Genomic DNA, 14,904 nt, shown 5'->3' with positions numbered 1-14,904 from the left:
ATGCTCAGGTTCAAAACTGAGTGCACGTGCCAACTAACATTTGTCCAGGCATTTCCTAAAGCTCTCTAATGAGTACCACGTGTGGGCAGCCAGCTATTGGCACGCACACATTGTGTGCTCATGGACCTTGTTGGCCATGAAGCTCTGCACTTAGACCTTGGGCCCCATCCCAAAAATATTGGCCTGATATATGAGAGAGCTGTTGTCTTCCAGCAGCTATTACTAGCTATGAGTGATGGAGCAAATTCGTAGTATTTCTGTCACCATATGTGCAGATGTACTTCAACAAATGTAATTGAAACTTCACCGGTGCAATTTGATCTTCCTTGCTCTGTGTGTAATGTAGTGCTACTTTGGATGGCTCAAGAAATATTTTTCCTACCATATATGTAGAGGACAGGTAAAGGAGCAAGGGAAGGACAACCTAATGTTTTAAGTTACCGATGTTTTAAGTTACTCTTAGAATTCAAAAATATATCCTGGCAGAACAGCTGAGTGCAGCCTGGGAAGGTGCTTTTTATAAATCTATGTGTTTTTTAATTGTTCAATTTGTGCAAGCCAGGGAAAGGAAGGAGAGCCATCGTTCTGTATTTGCAACGCATTCATATTGCATGCAACAGCCGCACACGCTACCTTTGAAGCACCCTGGGGTCTGTAAATTAGGATCATAAGGTATGCTGGGAACCTGGAAGCAAAGAGGGCTGCAGGGACTCCTCTCAGCTGGAGTCTCAGTCTTTGCCTCTGCTGAGGCTGCCATCATGCATGCTATTAGCCTTCATTATATGGGAGTGTTTTTGTGATGTGGGTGCATCCCCACCTGGAATGAGTTGAAAAGGCATACAGACCATCAAAGTGCTATCAGATGTTATTAACATTTAGCCCACTAAAATCTGGACTACATCTGAACTACTGGCACGCAGATGACAAGTCCTACATCCCGTCAAGAATTTCCTGAGTCCTCAGGCGTATTGTTTGTGTGAGAGATGCTTCTGAGTGGGTTATGGGTTGCCATTCTTTAAATGAAGAAGGCAGGGAAAAAAAAAAAAAAAAGAGGAATATTTTGGGTGGTTTCACTGATGTCTTTTCAGTGCAGTCCTTGCATCTTCCTCCTGCCACTGTTTCCTGTCCCAAGGAGCTTCCTCTGCCCTGCCCGTGTCTGTGGGTGCTGAGGTCGGTGTTGCAGCCCAGCACCCTGACCCCCCTGCTGATCTCCTAAGGGCTCTCTGACCATGTTCTGGCTGCACAAACCTTCTCCAGGCCAGAGGCACCAGTCCTCACTGTATTTTCAGTACCTCTCAAGCCCCTCTTCACCCTATCTATATCTGTACAGAAAATGGCTTCTATCTTTGCTGCCCCTTCCTCCCTCTAACCCTTCTGCCCAAACATTATCTTCTGCTTCTTCCCCTCATTCCTCCATCCCACCCTGTGCAGTTCCCACACCAGGAATACCCTCCTTTCCTCCCCTAAGTGCTCGTGACAGCTGCCATCTTGGCCCAATCAGGAGTGATTGATCCAGCATCCTTCAGCGCCAAGTGCATTTGATCTGTGAAGCTCTCCAGCTGGGTCTGTTATAACTCATATCCTTTGTGGGTTACACATCAAGCAACTCTTTCCCCATCAGTCACGTCTGTCTTGATAGAAAAGTACTTCCACGAAGCCCTTCACTGTTAATCCACCATCTCATGAAGCACGTGATGGAGAAAGTTACCATGGAAAGCAGTATTTTGTATTGCTTTGATGCAAGCAAAACTTATTTCCATGTCAATTTGGTTGAATAAAAACATCTCAGGGAAGAGATCGTGAATTCTGCCAGGATTTAGACCATGGTAAGAGCAATCAATTAATACATATTCATGCCTGAGGCTCACTAAGTGAGCCACTGCTCGCTACTTTTGCTTCATTTTTGTTAACTCTGATGCTTTATTTACTGAGCTACATTCAAAGCCTGCTAAGCAGACCGAACTGCTTCTATCAATGTCAGCACAGTGCTGCTGCATTCTCCTCAGTCATCTGGGGAGCTGTGCTCCAACTCTGACAGAAAGAAAATTAGGACCAGATATCCCTATTTGTGTGGGAGCAATGCTTCGGTGCACCTGTAGGAGGACAAAAAGCCTTTTAATCCCTGACCTTTGGGTGGTGTGCCCAGCTCTCCATCCTCCTTTATGTCCCTGACACAATACAGGTGACCGTGTTACTTTTGCTGCAAGTTGGAGGTCTTGTTTTGCCCCAGTCATGTTTTTCTTGTGACATGCTCTGCAGACAGTGTATGCTTGTTCAGAAAATCTTGGGAACTGATTTGCCTACCTTGCACACAAATGTAAAACTGAGTATCTGTTTAGAAATCAAATTTACTGGTTATTTTGTGAACTATACAGCAATTGATTTCAATGCATTCCAGGCTATGAAACCAGGTCAGAAAAAGCACGGGAAGCCCAATATTCTGTCTCCCTATTTCCCTCCTCCATGCCCGTGCAGTGTTGCACACCTCATCTATGTTCTCTCACCTCTTTCCAGATTAGGGGGCTACTCTACATCTCTCATGTGGGAGTTGTTCCACAGCTTTGTTCGTCCTTCCCCCAGGCCTCTAAACTTTTTCTGCTTTTCCTATATCCTTTGGGAGGTGAAGGATCGGAGCTGCGTATCATATGCAAGAGGAAAGAGCACCACGATCTTGTAGAGGGCCACAGTGATGTGATTTGTTCTTTCCACTTCTATAAAGCATTCTCTAATCCCCAACTTCTGACATGTTTCGTGTGAAGTAAAGCTGTTTACTGCCACCCGTTGGCCATAACTAGAATGATATTGTGTATGATCCTTTTTGCAAGTCCGGTCAAACTTCCTTTAAAGTAAATGCGTAGGTATGAAGGTAGCACATCGATGAGAAATCTGTAGAGAGCAGATTCTGGATGAATTCTTTTGCATACAAGAGATCTCACTGATGTGGGAGGAACTAGTCCCATGGCATAAAGACTGGTTCTTACCGATGCTGGCAGTGCTAGGAGTATCAGAAGGAAAGTCCTTGGGTATCAGGGAGTCCTCTGTCCCAGCTGTCCTCTGATCCAAAGCCCATTAAATCACACAAATCTTTTCACTGATTTCTGAGAACTTTGGTGCAGGTCCAAAGTCCTACAGTGATTTTAATCCAAAGACATAAAAAGAGATAACGTGAGAGTAGTCTGAATGGAAGGACTTTGTGTGTGCCGCCAAACTCACAGCAAGCATTAAACAATTAAGCAGAGTTCCTTCTAACTGCTATATCTTTATTGTTGTCCTTATAAAGCACGTTTCTTTATACCATCATTCATTATGGGCAGCCTGGTTTGGTGGTTGACAATCCTGCACGTAGCAGGGGGGTTGAAACTCAATCATCATTGTGGTCCTTTTCAACCCAGGCCATTATATGATATGATTCTATGATATGATATTACATGTAAACATATCACCAGTGCTTAATCACAACAAAGTATTAATAACAAGGACTGCATGTAAGTTATTATTCACAGTAATTGTAGCAGAGTTGTTTGTCATTTACGTACTCTGAACATCTCATCTTCAAAAGGCAAACCTGCTATGGGAAAAATCAAGCATGCTTTAATACCTAACGATGCCATCCACATCCAATGTGCATGCATAACATCTACATGCTAAGAGGCAGTTAATTAAAGTCAGTCATTTCTTTAATAGATAATTTATTATATAGAAATTATATATAATATATATATATTAATATATAGAAATTATTGATAGCTTGAGATTACACATAATATAAGAAAATCTTGATAAAACAACATTATTCCCACAATACTCTGCTTCACTGTAGGATTCACAAAACACCGCAGAGCAATCTGTAGACTTTTCTTTCTATGAATGGGTGAAAGAACCCAGAGAAAGCAAGTGCTCTGTGCAGAGTAAAACCTGAACCAGAGGAGAGAACTTCTGGGAGCAGTGAGGCCATCATGTTTCTTTAACAGCAAAGATGGAGCTTCATCCCACCTGGAGCTCTGCTGCATGTCTTGCCCAGGTGCCTTCTAAGCAGCAGAGCTTGTCACAAACTCTGTTATAGCCGGGCGTTATGAATCTTGACTCAAGGCTGAGCACAGATGCAATAAGTGATGATGGAAAAGGAAAGGTTTCAGCCCTGCACAGATGAGCAACGTTTTGACCAATTTATGGACCAGGGACAGAGAAAGAGGTGAACATCTAGTTTTCTTTCCTTGATTTTAAAATTCCTCTGGGCAGCATATAAACTCGATGTTTACACTACACACAGCTGTGACAAAAAAGCAGCGGGTTTCATGCTTCTACCCAACCCTTTCTGATGAAGAACCATGTTACAGCAGTGCGTGCTCACAGTTCATCACCAAGGGCCACGACCCCACTGTCCCTGGCTGCAGACAGGTGCCAGGACAAGGCAGCCACCTGGGGCCTGTTTGGAAAGCACTGAAAAAGATCCCAAACAGAGAGGATAAGGAGCATGTTGAAAGCCACGCCTTTGCAGGAGAAGCTGGGAAGTGCTGGCAGGGAGAGCTTTCTGCCTTTCATCATGCATTGTCTTCATTTGTTAGTTAGGGGATAGGACCTTTGTTGGAAGCTGCTCCCTGGCGGTGCCTACAGCACGTGTCTCCTGTGTAATGCAACCAGCTCACAGCAGATTCTCACAGGAAAACAGAAAACGTGCCTCCTGCAAGCCCAGGGCAGGGAGTGGGAATGCACAGGAGCAGTTCCATCTCATTGCAGAGGGCAAAGCACGCAAGTGAGGGAGAAATGACTACACTTACTTTGGATATATCTTCTTTGCTGGCACCTTTTTTTCCCCGCAAAACGAAATCACCTTTTTATACAAGCCAATTAAGCGGTCTTGGCCCAGCTTGAAAGCAATGAAGACAATTTCCATGCCGATAATAATATAGAGGGAAAAAAACAGGAAAAACTTGGGGTGTTCCAGTTGTGTATCTCCAAATCCAATCGTTGTCAGGGTGATAAAGCAGAAATAAAAGGCTTCCTGAAAATCCAGCCTGGTTTCCCAGTTAGGAAGAATAGCGGCCGCGCAGGAGATGTACACGAAGATAACCAGCACCATTAACACAATGGGCACATCCAGCTTTTCTAGCTCTTTTCCTATTCTGTCAAAATTCTCGATGACTCTGGTCATTGTTTTTCCCCTGTCTAGTTCAGGGCATGAGCTCCACCTCTCTATGCTTTTACTTCTGGATAGTTTTTTGTATTCGTTTTCTCTGGCAATTAGCATCTCAAAAATTTGGGCGTTGCGATATTGGGCTGGCTTCTTTCTAACAGCTGATTGACTTCTTAGCATCTCCACGATACTCAAGGGTTCGTTCACGTCCACTTTAGATCCACCTCCTCTGATACATATGGATCCAGGACAGAATTTAGAGGCTAGAATTTTTGACTGCAGCTTTCTGAATTCGCTGTAAGACTTGGACAAAACAGTCGCAAGGATGTCTCCCATATCTGTCAGGACCAAGAACATCAGAGGGATGCCAAATAAAGCATACAACATGCAGAGGTATTTTCCAGCCCTTGTCACAGGATAGGTATTGCCATAACCTTGAAAAACAAAAGGGAGGGGGAGGGGGAAGAAGGGAAAAAGGGAGAGAAAGAACACCATGATTTGTTTGCTATTCACCTGTACTGAGACTTCTATTGTTGATCAAAACCTGGGGATGCTGTATTAAAGCTTGATACTATAAAGGCCAAAAATGCTGTTGTTTAGAAATATATGGGTTGCTGATCAGAGTGTATGAGAACATTTCCACAGTCCCATGTCAAAGAAGATAGGAAAGTATTCCTAAGCAAGAGGTTCTCAACAGCATGATCTTCCACTTGTTAGCTGAAGTCAAAGCTCTGTGATAAAGGGTACTCTTCCAAGTGTTCCTTACTGTTGTGCTTGTTCTAATATTCACAGGGGGGAGGACTGAAGTCTGTATCTCCAGCATGTTTCTGAGCCATTAAGCTACTGAAATGTACCTACGGAATGAAAAATGTGGCGCTATCTATCCAAGACAGAAGCCCTTCAGTGTGTAGCACTGAGAGAAGTGCACTCTGCAGGAGCCAGCTGTGCTCTCGGGGGTGCAGGATGCTGAGTTTGAAGACAGCCACCAAAGCTGTCAGAGATTGAGGTTCACTGAGACAAGTGGGCCCTACGTGCTCCAGCAAACACAGGAACCCTCACATTATTCCTCCTGTAGAATAATCAGCTTTTCTTCTGCATTAAGATGCATAATACGTGTGCTGGGATCTTGAGTATATCCCAGAGCAGTGGAGAAGTATCTCTGCAATGTGATACAACGCTACAGGACTACTTCCCACCCTGCCTTAATCCTGGGCAGGGTATTTAGCTGCTGTCTGTACTTGCCAGCAGCTGAGAAACATTGGCAAAAGGATAGAAGTAACTCTGGGGATGAGCACGAGGGGTATATTTAGCAATGCAGGAGCGGCCCAACCAGAGCAGCTGTTTCAGTTTCATCTGAGTTCCGCTCTGAAATATGAATTCTGAAGGGAGAGTTTAGAGACATGATTTAAACACCACCGCCTGCTGTTAGCCCAGAGAAGCCAGGCATCAACAACAGCACATTCAATTACAGAGCCATAGGTTTACAAAGCAATTCTGGACGTAAATACTGGGAAGCAATTTAAAAACAATATGCACATAATGAAATACCTCTTCCAGTACGAAAACATTATCCAGCGTAACGCATGGGAGTAGAAGAAATAAGGTTTAACTGAACAACTGAGCTCTCTGTCACTGTGCTATAATAGTTTTGCATCATCCATGAGCACAGCTTACAGCATGCATGCAGTGCTGCAGTTAGTCAGCATGGAGCATCGCTGTTTCCTGAATGCCGACTTGTCTCTGTGACTCAGTGACATCTCTGCTTGCAGAACCCCTTCCAGTCCCATATCAACGCTCAAGGGGAAAATGAAAAGGGATTTGGAGGTCTTTTTTTCCCCCTTTAATTCCCTGTGGAAGAAATACATCAGAGAGAGAGCAGTGAGGCGTTTGATTCGGGTGGTTACTTTACTTCCAGACTTACCCACAGTGGTGAATACTGTGCAGCAGAAAAAGAGAGACCCAAAGAAAGTCCATATATCTTTTGGATTGACAAACCAGTCTCGTTTCGCTGTGTGGAATAGTGCATGAATTTCTTCCTTAAATACCTCCTCATTTTCCGTCATGTTATCTGTTACAGTAACAACAGGAGATGCACTGAGCCAAAGCCCAAACCTCTGTATAATCCCATCACTGATCCAGAAGGATTTCCATCTCTTCTCCTTCCTTCTACCCTCCCCTCGGGACAGGCGGGTCTGGGGAGCAGCGCTGCATCCCAATATCCCATCAAGGGATGCTCAGGGCTGGGACAAGGGAGGGGGGAGAGATTTTCTGAGACAGGGAATCCAGTCCCCATCAGGCAGAGGGAGGTCTTACTTGCCTCTGGAGCTCAGGGAACAAGGGCAAAAGGGGATAACACTGAAAAGTCTTAACTACATACAAGTAGAAGCACAGGGACTGAGGCAGCCTACAGGCAGATCCGGAGTTGAGGAAGATCAGCAAGCAATAGCAGTCATCAGCTAAGCACAGAGAGAATCCCATTTGCAGGCTCAGCTATTATTATTTTGAGTAATGTCTTCAAAAGCCAAAAATCAAAAAGCAGAGGAATGAGTAACCCCACGTGCAGTTAATTCATTTTTGCTATGTTGCTACGTACCTGATAAGTTTCTGGAGATGTCCCACAGATTCTGCAGGAAGTGTCTGTATTCTTCACTTAAATTGACCTTTCGGTTACCTTCAATGTGGGAAAACATGAGAGCCCCAAGAAAAGCATAGACCACGAGAGACAGAATGAAGCAGGCATGTGGAAACACTGCCCAAAATATTTTCTTGCATGCCCTTCTACCTCGCAGAGGCTGTGATGTTACTGCCATCCTGCACTCTTTTTTTGCCTGCTTGTTGGTTGGTTCAGAAGACAGCTTTTGGAAACAGGAAGGATGTGAAAGCTTTCGTATCCTAGAAAAGCTTCTCCTGTGAAAACGGTTCGTTCTGCTGCAGGCTGTCAGATCACATGTCTTCTAATTGAAGATTGCACTGCGGTCCCAACGGAGAAGGAGCACAACTATCACGCCTGGATGATGGCATGGCACTCCGTATCCTGGAATCACCACTGCTGCAAAGCACACACATTGCCACCTTCTCTTGCAGCCAGCTCGTCTTTAAGGTTTCTTGTTCTGAGCTACCGTTTCCCACTGATATAGTAAGAACAGATTTGCAACCGCCAGCAGGGAAAACGCACACAGTGAGCAGTGCACTTCTAGGAAGGGTTCTTCTACAAATGAGCATGGAAATTTAAAATCAATTCAGAAAAAAAAAAAAGGGATTGGTGCTGATTGCTATTGCCTCTGGGCAGCGTAGAACAAGCAGCAAGGATAAGGAATCTCTTAAGCAATAGAGGGTTTAGCCAGTTCTCGTTTGATTAAAACCTTCCCATTAATTCAAACTGCCACTGACCTTAGTAAGTACGAAATGACATTCAGTTCAGGGTTAGTGATCCTTGCAAACTGTATCCAGTGTTAAAAGCGAAACCTTTCCTTTCATCCATCACTCCAGAGCAATGAGCAGCATCGCTGCCCTTTGTAATGTTAATAGCGCTAGTAAGGGGAGTTGAGCTTTACTGAAAGAGCTGTTAAATATTTCATGTAAAACTGCGGCTCAGCCAAGACCTACTGAGCTATTTGCAGGCAAAACACCCACAATATGAAGAAATACCACATGGACGCGGTGATTTCTTCTGGGTCAAACTCTCAGCAAATTGGATCACAAGATATCACATGCTTGTTAATATGGCAGCCTCCCCTATAGAAAAGAGGCTTTCAGGGCTAAGACCAAAATAAGGCTGTGCACTGGCTACTTTCCTGATTTTCTGATTATTTGACCCACTAGTATTTCTTTTTTTTTTTTTTTTTTAATAATAGATTCATAAATCCTCTTACTGCAGTCAGTCTCATTCATTTGCTTTTGCTGACCTTAGACACAGGGTTGTGAACTGCCAATGTTCACACTTAGTGAAAAGCAATGTAACTTCCTGAGAGGATATGCTCAGGCTCGGTGTCCTTACCCAAGGAACACGGGGCACAGGGCAGGTGACAGAACAAAGGACAGGGCTGGCTTCTCTGGGTGAGTTTTGTGCAGAGCTGGTACCAGTGGTATGACGTTGACAGGAGCTACTCAGGTTTCTAAAGAAGTTTGGTGGAGTCCCTCTCTAGAGGCTTTTTAAGGGAGCTGAATAGCTGTGGCATGGTAAAAGGTCTTCACAGGATGGAATTCATGGTTCACGGAGAAGAAGAGAGGGAGGAATCAATGCTGCATCATGTGTGGAACTGTGCTGGAATTCTGCTCTTCCTCATGACCATAAATGACCTGGAGAGGGGACAAATAGTGAGCTGACAACTTTTGTTGGTTGTAGAATCATAGAGTCGTTTCAGCTGGAAAGGACTTGTGGTCCAACCAGCCACGTGGTCCAACTCCCCTGCAATGAGCAGGGACACCCACAGCCCCATCAGGTGCTGGTGACATGAGGCTGTTCAGAGCAGTAAGGATAAGAGAGGCTGGGAAGAACTGTAGGAGGATCTGAAGGTGTCAGCAATAATATAGCAGATAAAATCAACATAGGTACATGTAAAGAGAAAAGCAGTCCTACCTCCACACACAAAGTGGTCGTCTCTGGGCTGACAGTCACCACTGGGCAGAAAGTTCTTGGAACACCTTGCACCACTTCCACAAACACATCGGCTCAGTGACGGGGTGGTCAGCAGGGCAGGGCACACATTGAGGATTAAGAGGAAAGAAATAAAAACTCAAGAATGGGATATCTGAATGCTACCATACAAATGCACAGTGTGCCTTTATCTGGAGTACTCTTTGGCTCATGGGAAAAGCAAAGAATAAACCTGAAGGATATACATGAGCAGTCTTCAAAATCCTGGGTGATCTGAGAGAGTGGATAAGAGATTGACTCTTCAGAGCCTCTCATGGGGACTACCCATTAAAGGGATCTCACTGCCCACTATGGTGATTCTGACACAATTTGTCCAGTGGATTTTTTCATCAGTATCTCAGATATAAACCTCTTCTCTCCAAAGTGCTTTAAAAGTCTTCTCGGCTCCCTCCTATACGTAGCAGGATTGCAAAGTATTTAGCAATTCCCAAGAGCTTCTCAGCCATTTGCAACATCAGGCTGCAAGCTTGTAACACTGAGCAAATTTAATAAAAGTACATTCAGAAATGATTTTTACATTATTTTCTTAATCCAAACCATTTCCCACTATTGCTGTATTACATATTTGAATTCAGTTGCTTAAAAGCAAATCCTACTAACCACAAATTTTTTCCAAATTGAGTTACTGGTACTTGTATTGAGATAGATTTTTGCAATACACATTTCCTATTCATGTTAATGGACAGCAAACCTGCGCTTTTCCCAACTTCCATCACTTTGATGAAGGCAAATGTGAGTGTTCTGGAGGTGCTGCTTGACAGGAAAGTTTGTGACCACAGCTGTGAGGTTTAATTATTCCATGCACGTTAGAATTCATGCTTTATCTGATTTTCTCATCTTTCAAAGGTAAAACCAGGAAGGAGGTTGTGCAGTGAGAAGCTGTTTGATAATCAGTAGAACCCTCAGACATTGGGTCACCTCATGCATGCTCAGGGACCTGCTGCATTTACTCCTGTTCTGCAAAACATCATTGGACCCTGCATACCATTGGCCACGTTGTACCATGCTATCATGTACTCAGCAGCGTGACACCTTCCTCTTTACTCTTACTAGTAAAAAATGGCATCGGGCTGATGGGAATATTGCTTGATGAAGGACCATGACCCCAGCCTGGCAGCTCTTCGTGACTATTTAAAATGTTCAGTTTGACAGGACAAGGGGGAATGGTTTTAAGCTCAAGGAGGGAAGGTTTAGGTTGGATGTCAGAGGGAAGTTCTTCACAGAGAGAGTGGTGAGGTGCTGGAACAGCCTGCCCAGAGGGGCTGTGGATGCCCCATATCTGGAGGTGTTTGAGGTCAGGTTGGATGGGGCCCTGGGCAGCCTGGTATTAGACATGGAGGTTGGTAGAGCTGCCTGTGTCCGGGGGCTTGGAACTTGGTGATCCTTAGGGTCCCTTCTGACCCAAGCCATTCTATGATTCTGTGATTCTATGATTCTATGACTGAATATTAACAAGGACCGCAGAGGAACTGATCAATTGCTGCTAGCATGCACACCCAGGAAAATATTCCCAGAATGCTCTAAAATACTTGGGCACTCAAGCCAACGAGAGAGTTTCTGTATCATGGTGATATTAACCCCAAGCAAAGTAAACCAAACCAAATAAAATAAAAAAACAAAAGCAGCCAACCAACCAAATCCCAGTAGCAATGATAGCACCCACCACACCCTATGGGGATTTCAGCCCACAAACAGGCACAGCGTGCACAGCCTGCTGAAAGTACCCCATGTGCTTTCCAAGCTGTCTGCAGTTGTTTTTTCCTCCCAACCTCAACATTATTCCTCTGGGGAATGACATTCTCTGTTCCTTCTCAACTCTTTTCGTTCTCCCCTCACACCCTACAGTGCTGGGGTGGATGGAGAAATGCACTAATTGGCTGCAGAGTCTGTTGGATTCCCCAGCCTGCTTTGAATCCACCTGTAAAAGTCTCAGCTTTTGCTTGAGACAAGTGCTTGAGCTTGTAACCTCTGGGAATATTTGAGGACACTCAGGATGAGCATTCTGGCACCACACGTAATGCTGAGTGGATCCAAAGATGTCCAAGACTCTCACTCTGAATAGGAGCATTTCCTATCTCATTCTTTACTCACACAAAAGCCAAGTACACAGCCCTGTCATTTCATTTATGAGAGACAAACACTCCACATCACCCCATGCCCCAGGAGCAGCCAAGATTTGAGTACCAGTACTGTTTTAGCACAAATGAAAGTCACAGAGCCAGAAAACACCCTAGTCCCCTGACTTACAAGGAGCAGCTGAAGGAACTGGGATTGTTTAGCCTGGAGAAGAGAAAGCTCCGGGGAGACCATAGCACTTCCTCTGCTCCCAGGTAACAGCTATAGAGGTGATGGCCTTAAGTTGCACCAGGGGAGGTTCAGATTGAGTTTTAGGAAATATTTCTTCTCGGAAAGACTGGCGATGCAGTGTCACAGGCTGCCCAGGGAGGTAGTGGAGTCCCTGGAGGTGTTCATGAACTGTGGAGATGTGGCACTGAGGGACGTGGTTAGTGGGCGTGGGTTGGGGTTGGACTGGATGATCTTAGAGGTCATTTCCAACCTTAGTGATTCTGTGATTCTATGGATTTTTCACCTGGTGACTGATCAGCAGGACAAGCCTTTGTTCACTACCTCCCTCCATCCTCCTCCTGCAATCAGACCATGCGCTATGTGAGACTCCATCGTGATGGAGTCAAGAAGGGAAGCTACTTCTGGACAGAAAACATCACTCAGACCCCAGATTTCTATTTCTTTCCAAAGGGCCATGGAAGAGGAAATCAGCCCCTGTCAGATGCAGCACAGCAATTCCTAATTGGTGTGGGGAAGGCTTTGCAAACAGCCCAGCCACCATTACCTCCCAGCAATGTGTGCATTGCTCATTTGTTTGCATGACTCATTTGAAGGATGCAATAATGCCTTCTGGTGTTATAAGGAGGTTAACATTGCTGTGAGTCACTGGGTAAGACCCTGCTGCAAATGAGACACGGTGCAGGAGCCCTGGGCTTGCAGATAAGCAAAGGGGATTATCGAGGTTCAGCTACATGTCTTATGCCAAAGTCTTTACTGAGTTAATGTAGTGAACGTAATGCTGGTATAGTGGAGACTATCTCAGCCCAGTAGTTTCATTTTAAGGCAAACAAGCTCCCTGTGGAGAGATGGAAAACTGCTTCTTTGGAATTTAATTAACATTAGAGCATGTGAAATTATATGCTGCATAAAAGCTAAGCATCATGATTCATGTCAACAGAACAATTTTACACTATTTGAACTGGCAAAAAAACCCAATACCTTAGATTCAAGATGACAAGTCTACTCAGCTTCTTAAATAAAAAGAGATTTATTCTTTATTATTATTAATGTGGCACCATGCACACATAAGCAGTTTAAAAGAGTGGATTGTAAAACCTTTAATACAGGAGCAAGCTTTTAGCTGTAAATATCCACCAGCATGCATCCCACACTGTCTCTGCAAGTGGCGGAGACCCTCTCAATTCTCAGCATGCAAAACGTTAATGTAAAACCATCTACTGAACTTATTTCCAATGTCAGATGCACGTTTGCTTAAACAGAGCAGAGAGAAGTAGCCGTGTATTGCAGGAGGTCCTATTGGCTAAACGTTACCAATAACATTGAGGTCAAAGCTGTATTTGGAACAATTAATCCCCAAACTACGCTACTGGCAGTAATTTCTGCCCTCAGCCATTCACTGCAGTGCATAAATCACAGTCTGCAGGACACGATCAGGCACCTGTCTGCTCCCCATCGCTGGCAATCAGATGTAGATTTGTGTCAACGGCGCAGAGTTTCTTGAACTTCAAGATAAATTTTCCATCACTTACTTTCATCCTGATGTTTCTAATGACACGCTAAGTAATTTCTCCAGCCATTTCTGAATGAAGCACTCATGATATTTTTATTCCCATTATCCTACCACTCATTAGTCGCTGCGGATTTGGGGAGTGGAAGATCATTTCAGAGATGGGTGTGCCATGGGCCATCACTGAGTTGACACTTCTCTACAAATTTTCTTCAGTTCTATTGATTTCTTTCAGCTTTGACCAAGGATACATGAACTTTTTGAACCCCGTCCCACCCATTTCAGCTAATACACCATTAATTATCTTATCCCTTGTTATGCTGGTCCTTAAAATGGTTTTAGCATGAGAATAGCTCCTAAGAGCTTTTTAGTCAGCAGTAAACAACATTTTACCACCTTAGTGGTAGTAAAAAGCATACAAAATTGCCCATCATTTCTGAGGATCTTGTTATAAAGATTGAGTACGTGGAATGAAGTCTTTTCTTCCACTCATCTCAATAAAAGATGAATTATCTAGCAGCATTTTAGAATGAGTCACCCAGGCCAAAGGCTTGCAGTGTGCCACGAGCCCGGAAGGTTCACCAAGGCCACTTCATCCCCAGGGACTGCAGTGCTTGCCCAGACTGCCTGGCACCCAGCGGTCTGGCACCCGGCTGCCAGCCAACAGCCATAGAAGTGGCAATGACCCAACATAGCCTTCTCCACAGCCACTTGGGAACCTGGGGGGAATGAAGGGAGCAACTTAACTGCAGGACGAATATAAATTGAAGGAGAGTCATTCCTTGGTGCCAGCCGAGACCTACTTGTATGGTACTGTAAGAGATGAAGTTTTAGGGTAGAACAGCTCATTGCAAGGTTGGACTGTAAGATGGGACTTCAGATTTCAACTAATCTAAAAGATGTGAGAAACAATGCAGAAATAAAAGGGACATGGGCTGTGCAGTTCTGAGAAGCATTTGCATAGCTGTCATAGCAGGGATTTCAGATGGACCTTAAGGTCCTGGGCATGCACAGCAGGGAGGAAGCAGGGCTGGAGGTGACTGTGTGTCTTCATAGAGTACCTTATAGTGCCTGGTGAGCACTGCTGCCTTTTTCCAGCTTGTTTAGGCTAACTGCTGGTGACATGAGAACTACAGGTGATGGCTGTTCTCATGCTGTTCACCAATGCACTCTTCCAAAGTGCTCAGCCACTGACCTCCAGCTGGCAGCATGATAGCATCGGCTTGCTGCAGCTGTGTATCACATCATGCCTGCCAGGATTTCTAGGTCATTATGCCAGCACTTTCTTCTAGATTATAA

The 14,904-nt window shown here is 44.5% G+C and overlaps 1 protein-coding gene across 1 annotated transcript; it reads right to left on the bottom strand.

Moving 5' to 3' along the window:
• Window positions 1-3,184: 3,184 nt before the first annotated feature.
• KCNK18 (potassium two pore domain channel subfamily K member 18) lies at window positions 3,185-8,400 on the bottom strand. The gene is made up of 4 exons (XM_040702961.1): window positions 7,728-8,400; window positions 7,056-7,202; window positions 6,373-6,513; window positions 3,185-5,568 (listed from the first exon to the last, which is right to left on the bottom strand). The coding sequence occupies exons 1-4, from the start codon at window positions 7,942-7,944 to the stop codon at window positions 4,775-4,777; spliced, it is 1,299 nt and encodes a 432-aa protein (XP_040558895.1). The 5' UTR covers window positions 7,945-8,400; the 3' UTR covers window positions 3,185-4,774.
• Between the last annotated feature and the right edge of the window lie 6,504 nt (window positions 8,401-14,904).

The sequence above is a fragment of the Gallus gallus genome, chromosome 6 (genome assembly GCF_016699485.2).
Source record: "Gallus gallus isolate bGalGal1 chromosome 6, bGalGal1.mat.broiler.GRCg7b, whole genome shotgun sequence".
NCBI classification, from domain to species: domain Eukaryota; kingdom Metazoa; phylum Chordata; class Aves; order Galliformes; family Phasianidae; genus Gallus; species Gallus gallus.
Note: the sequence above shows the minus strand (reverse complement) of the source record. Positions and strands in the feature narration are given on the sequence as shown.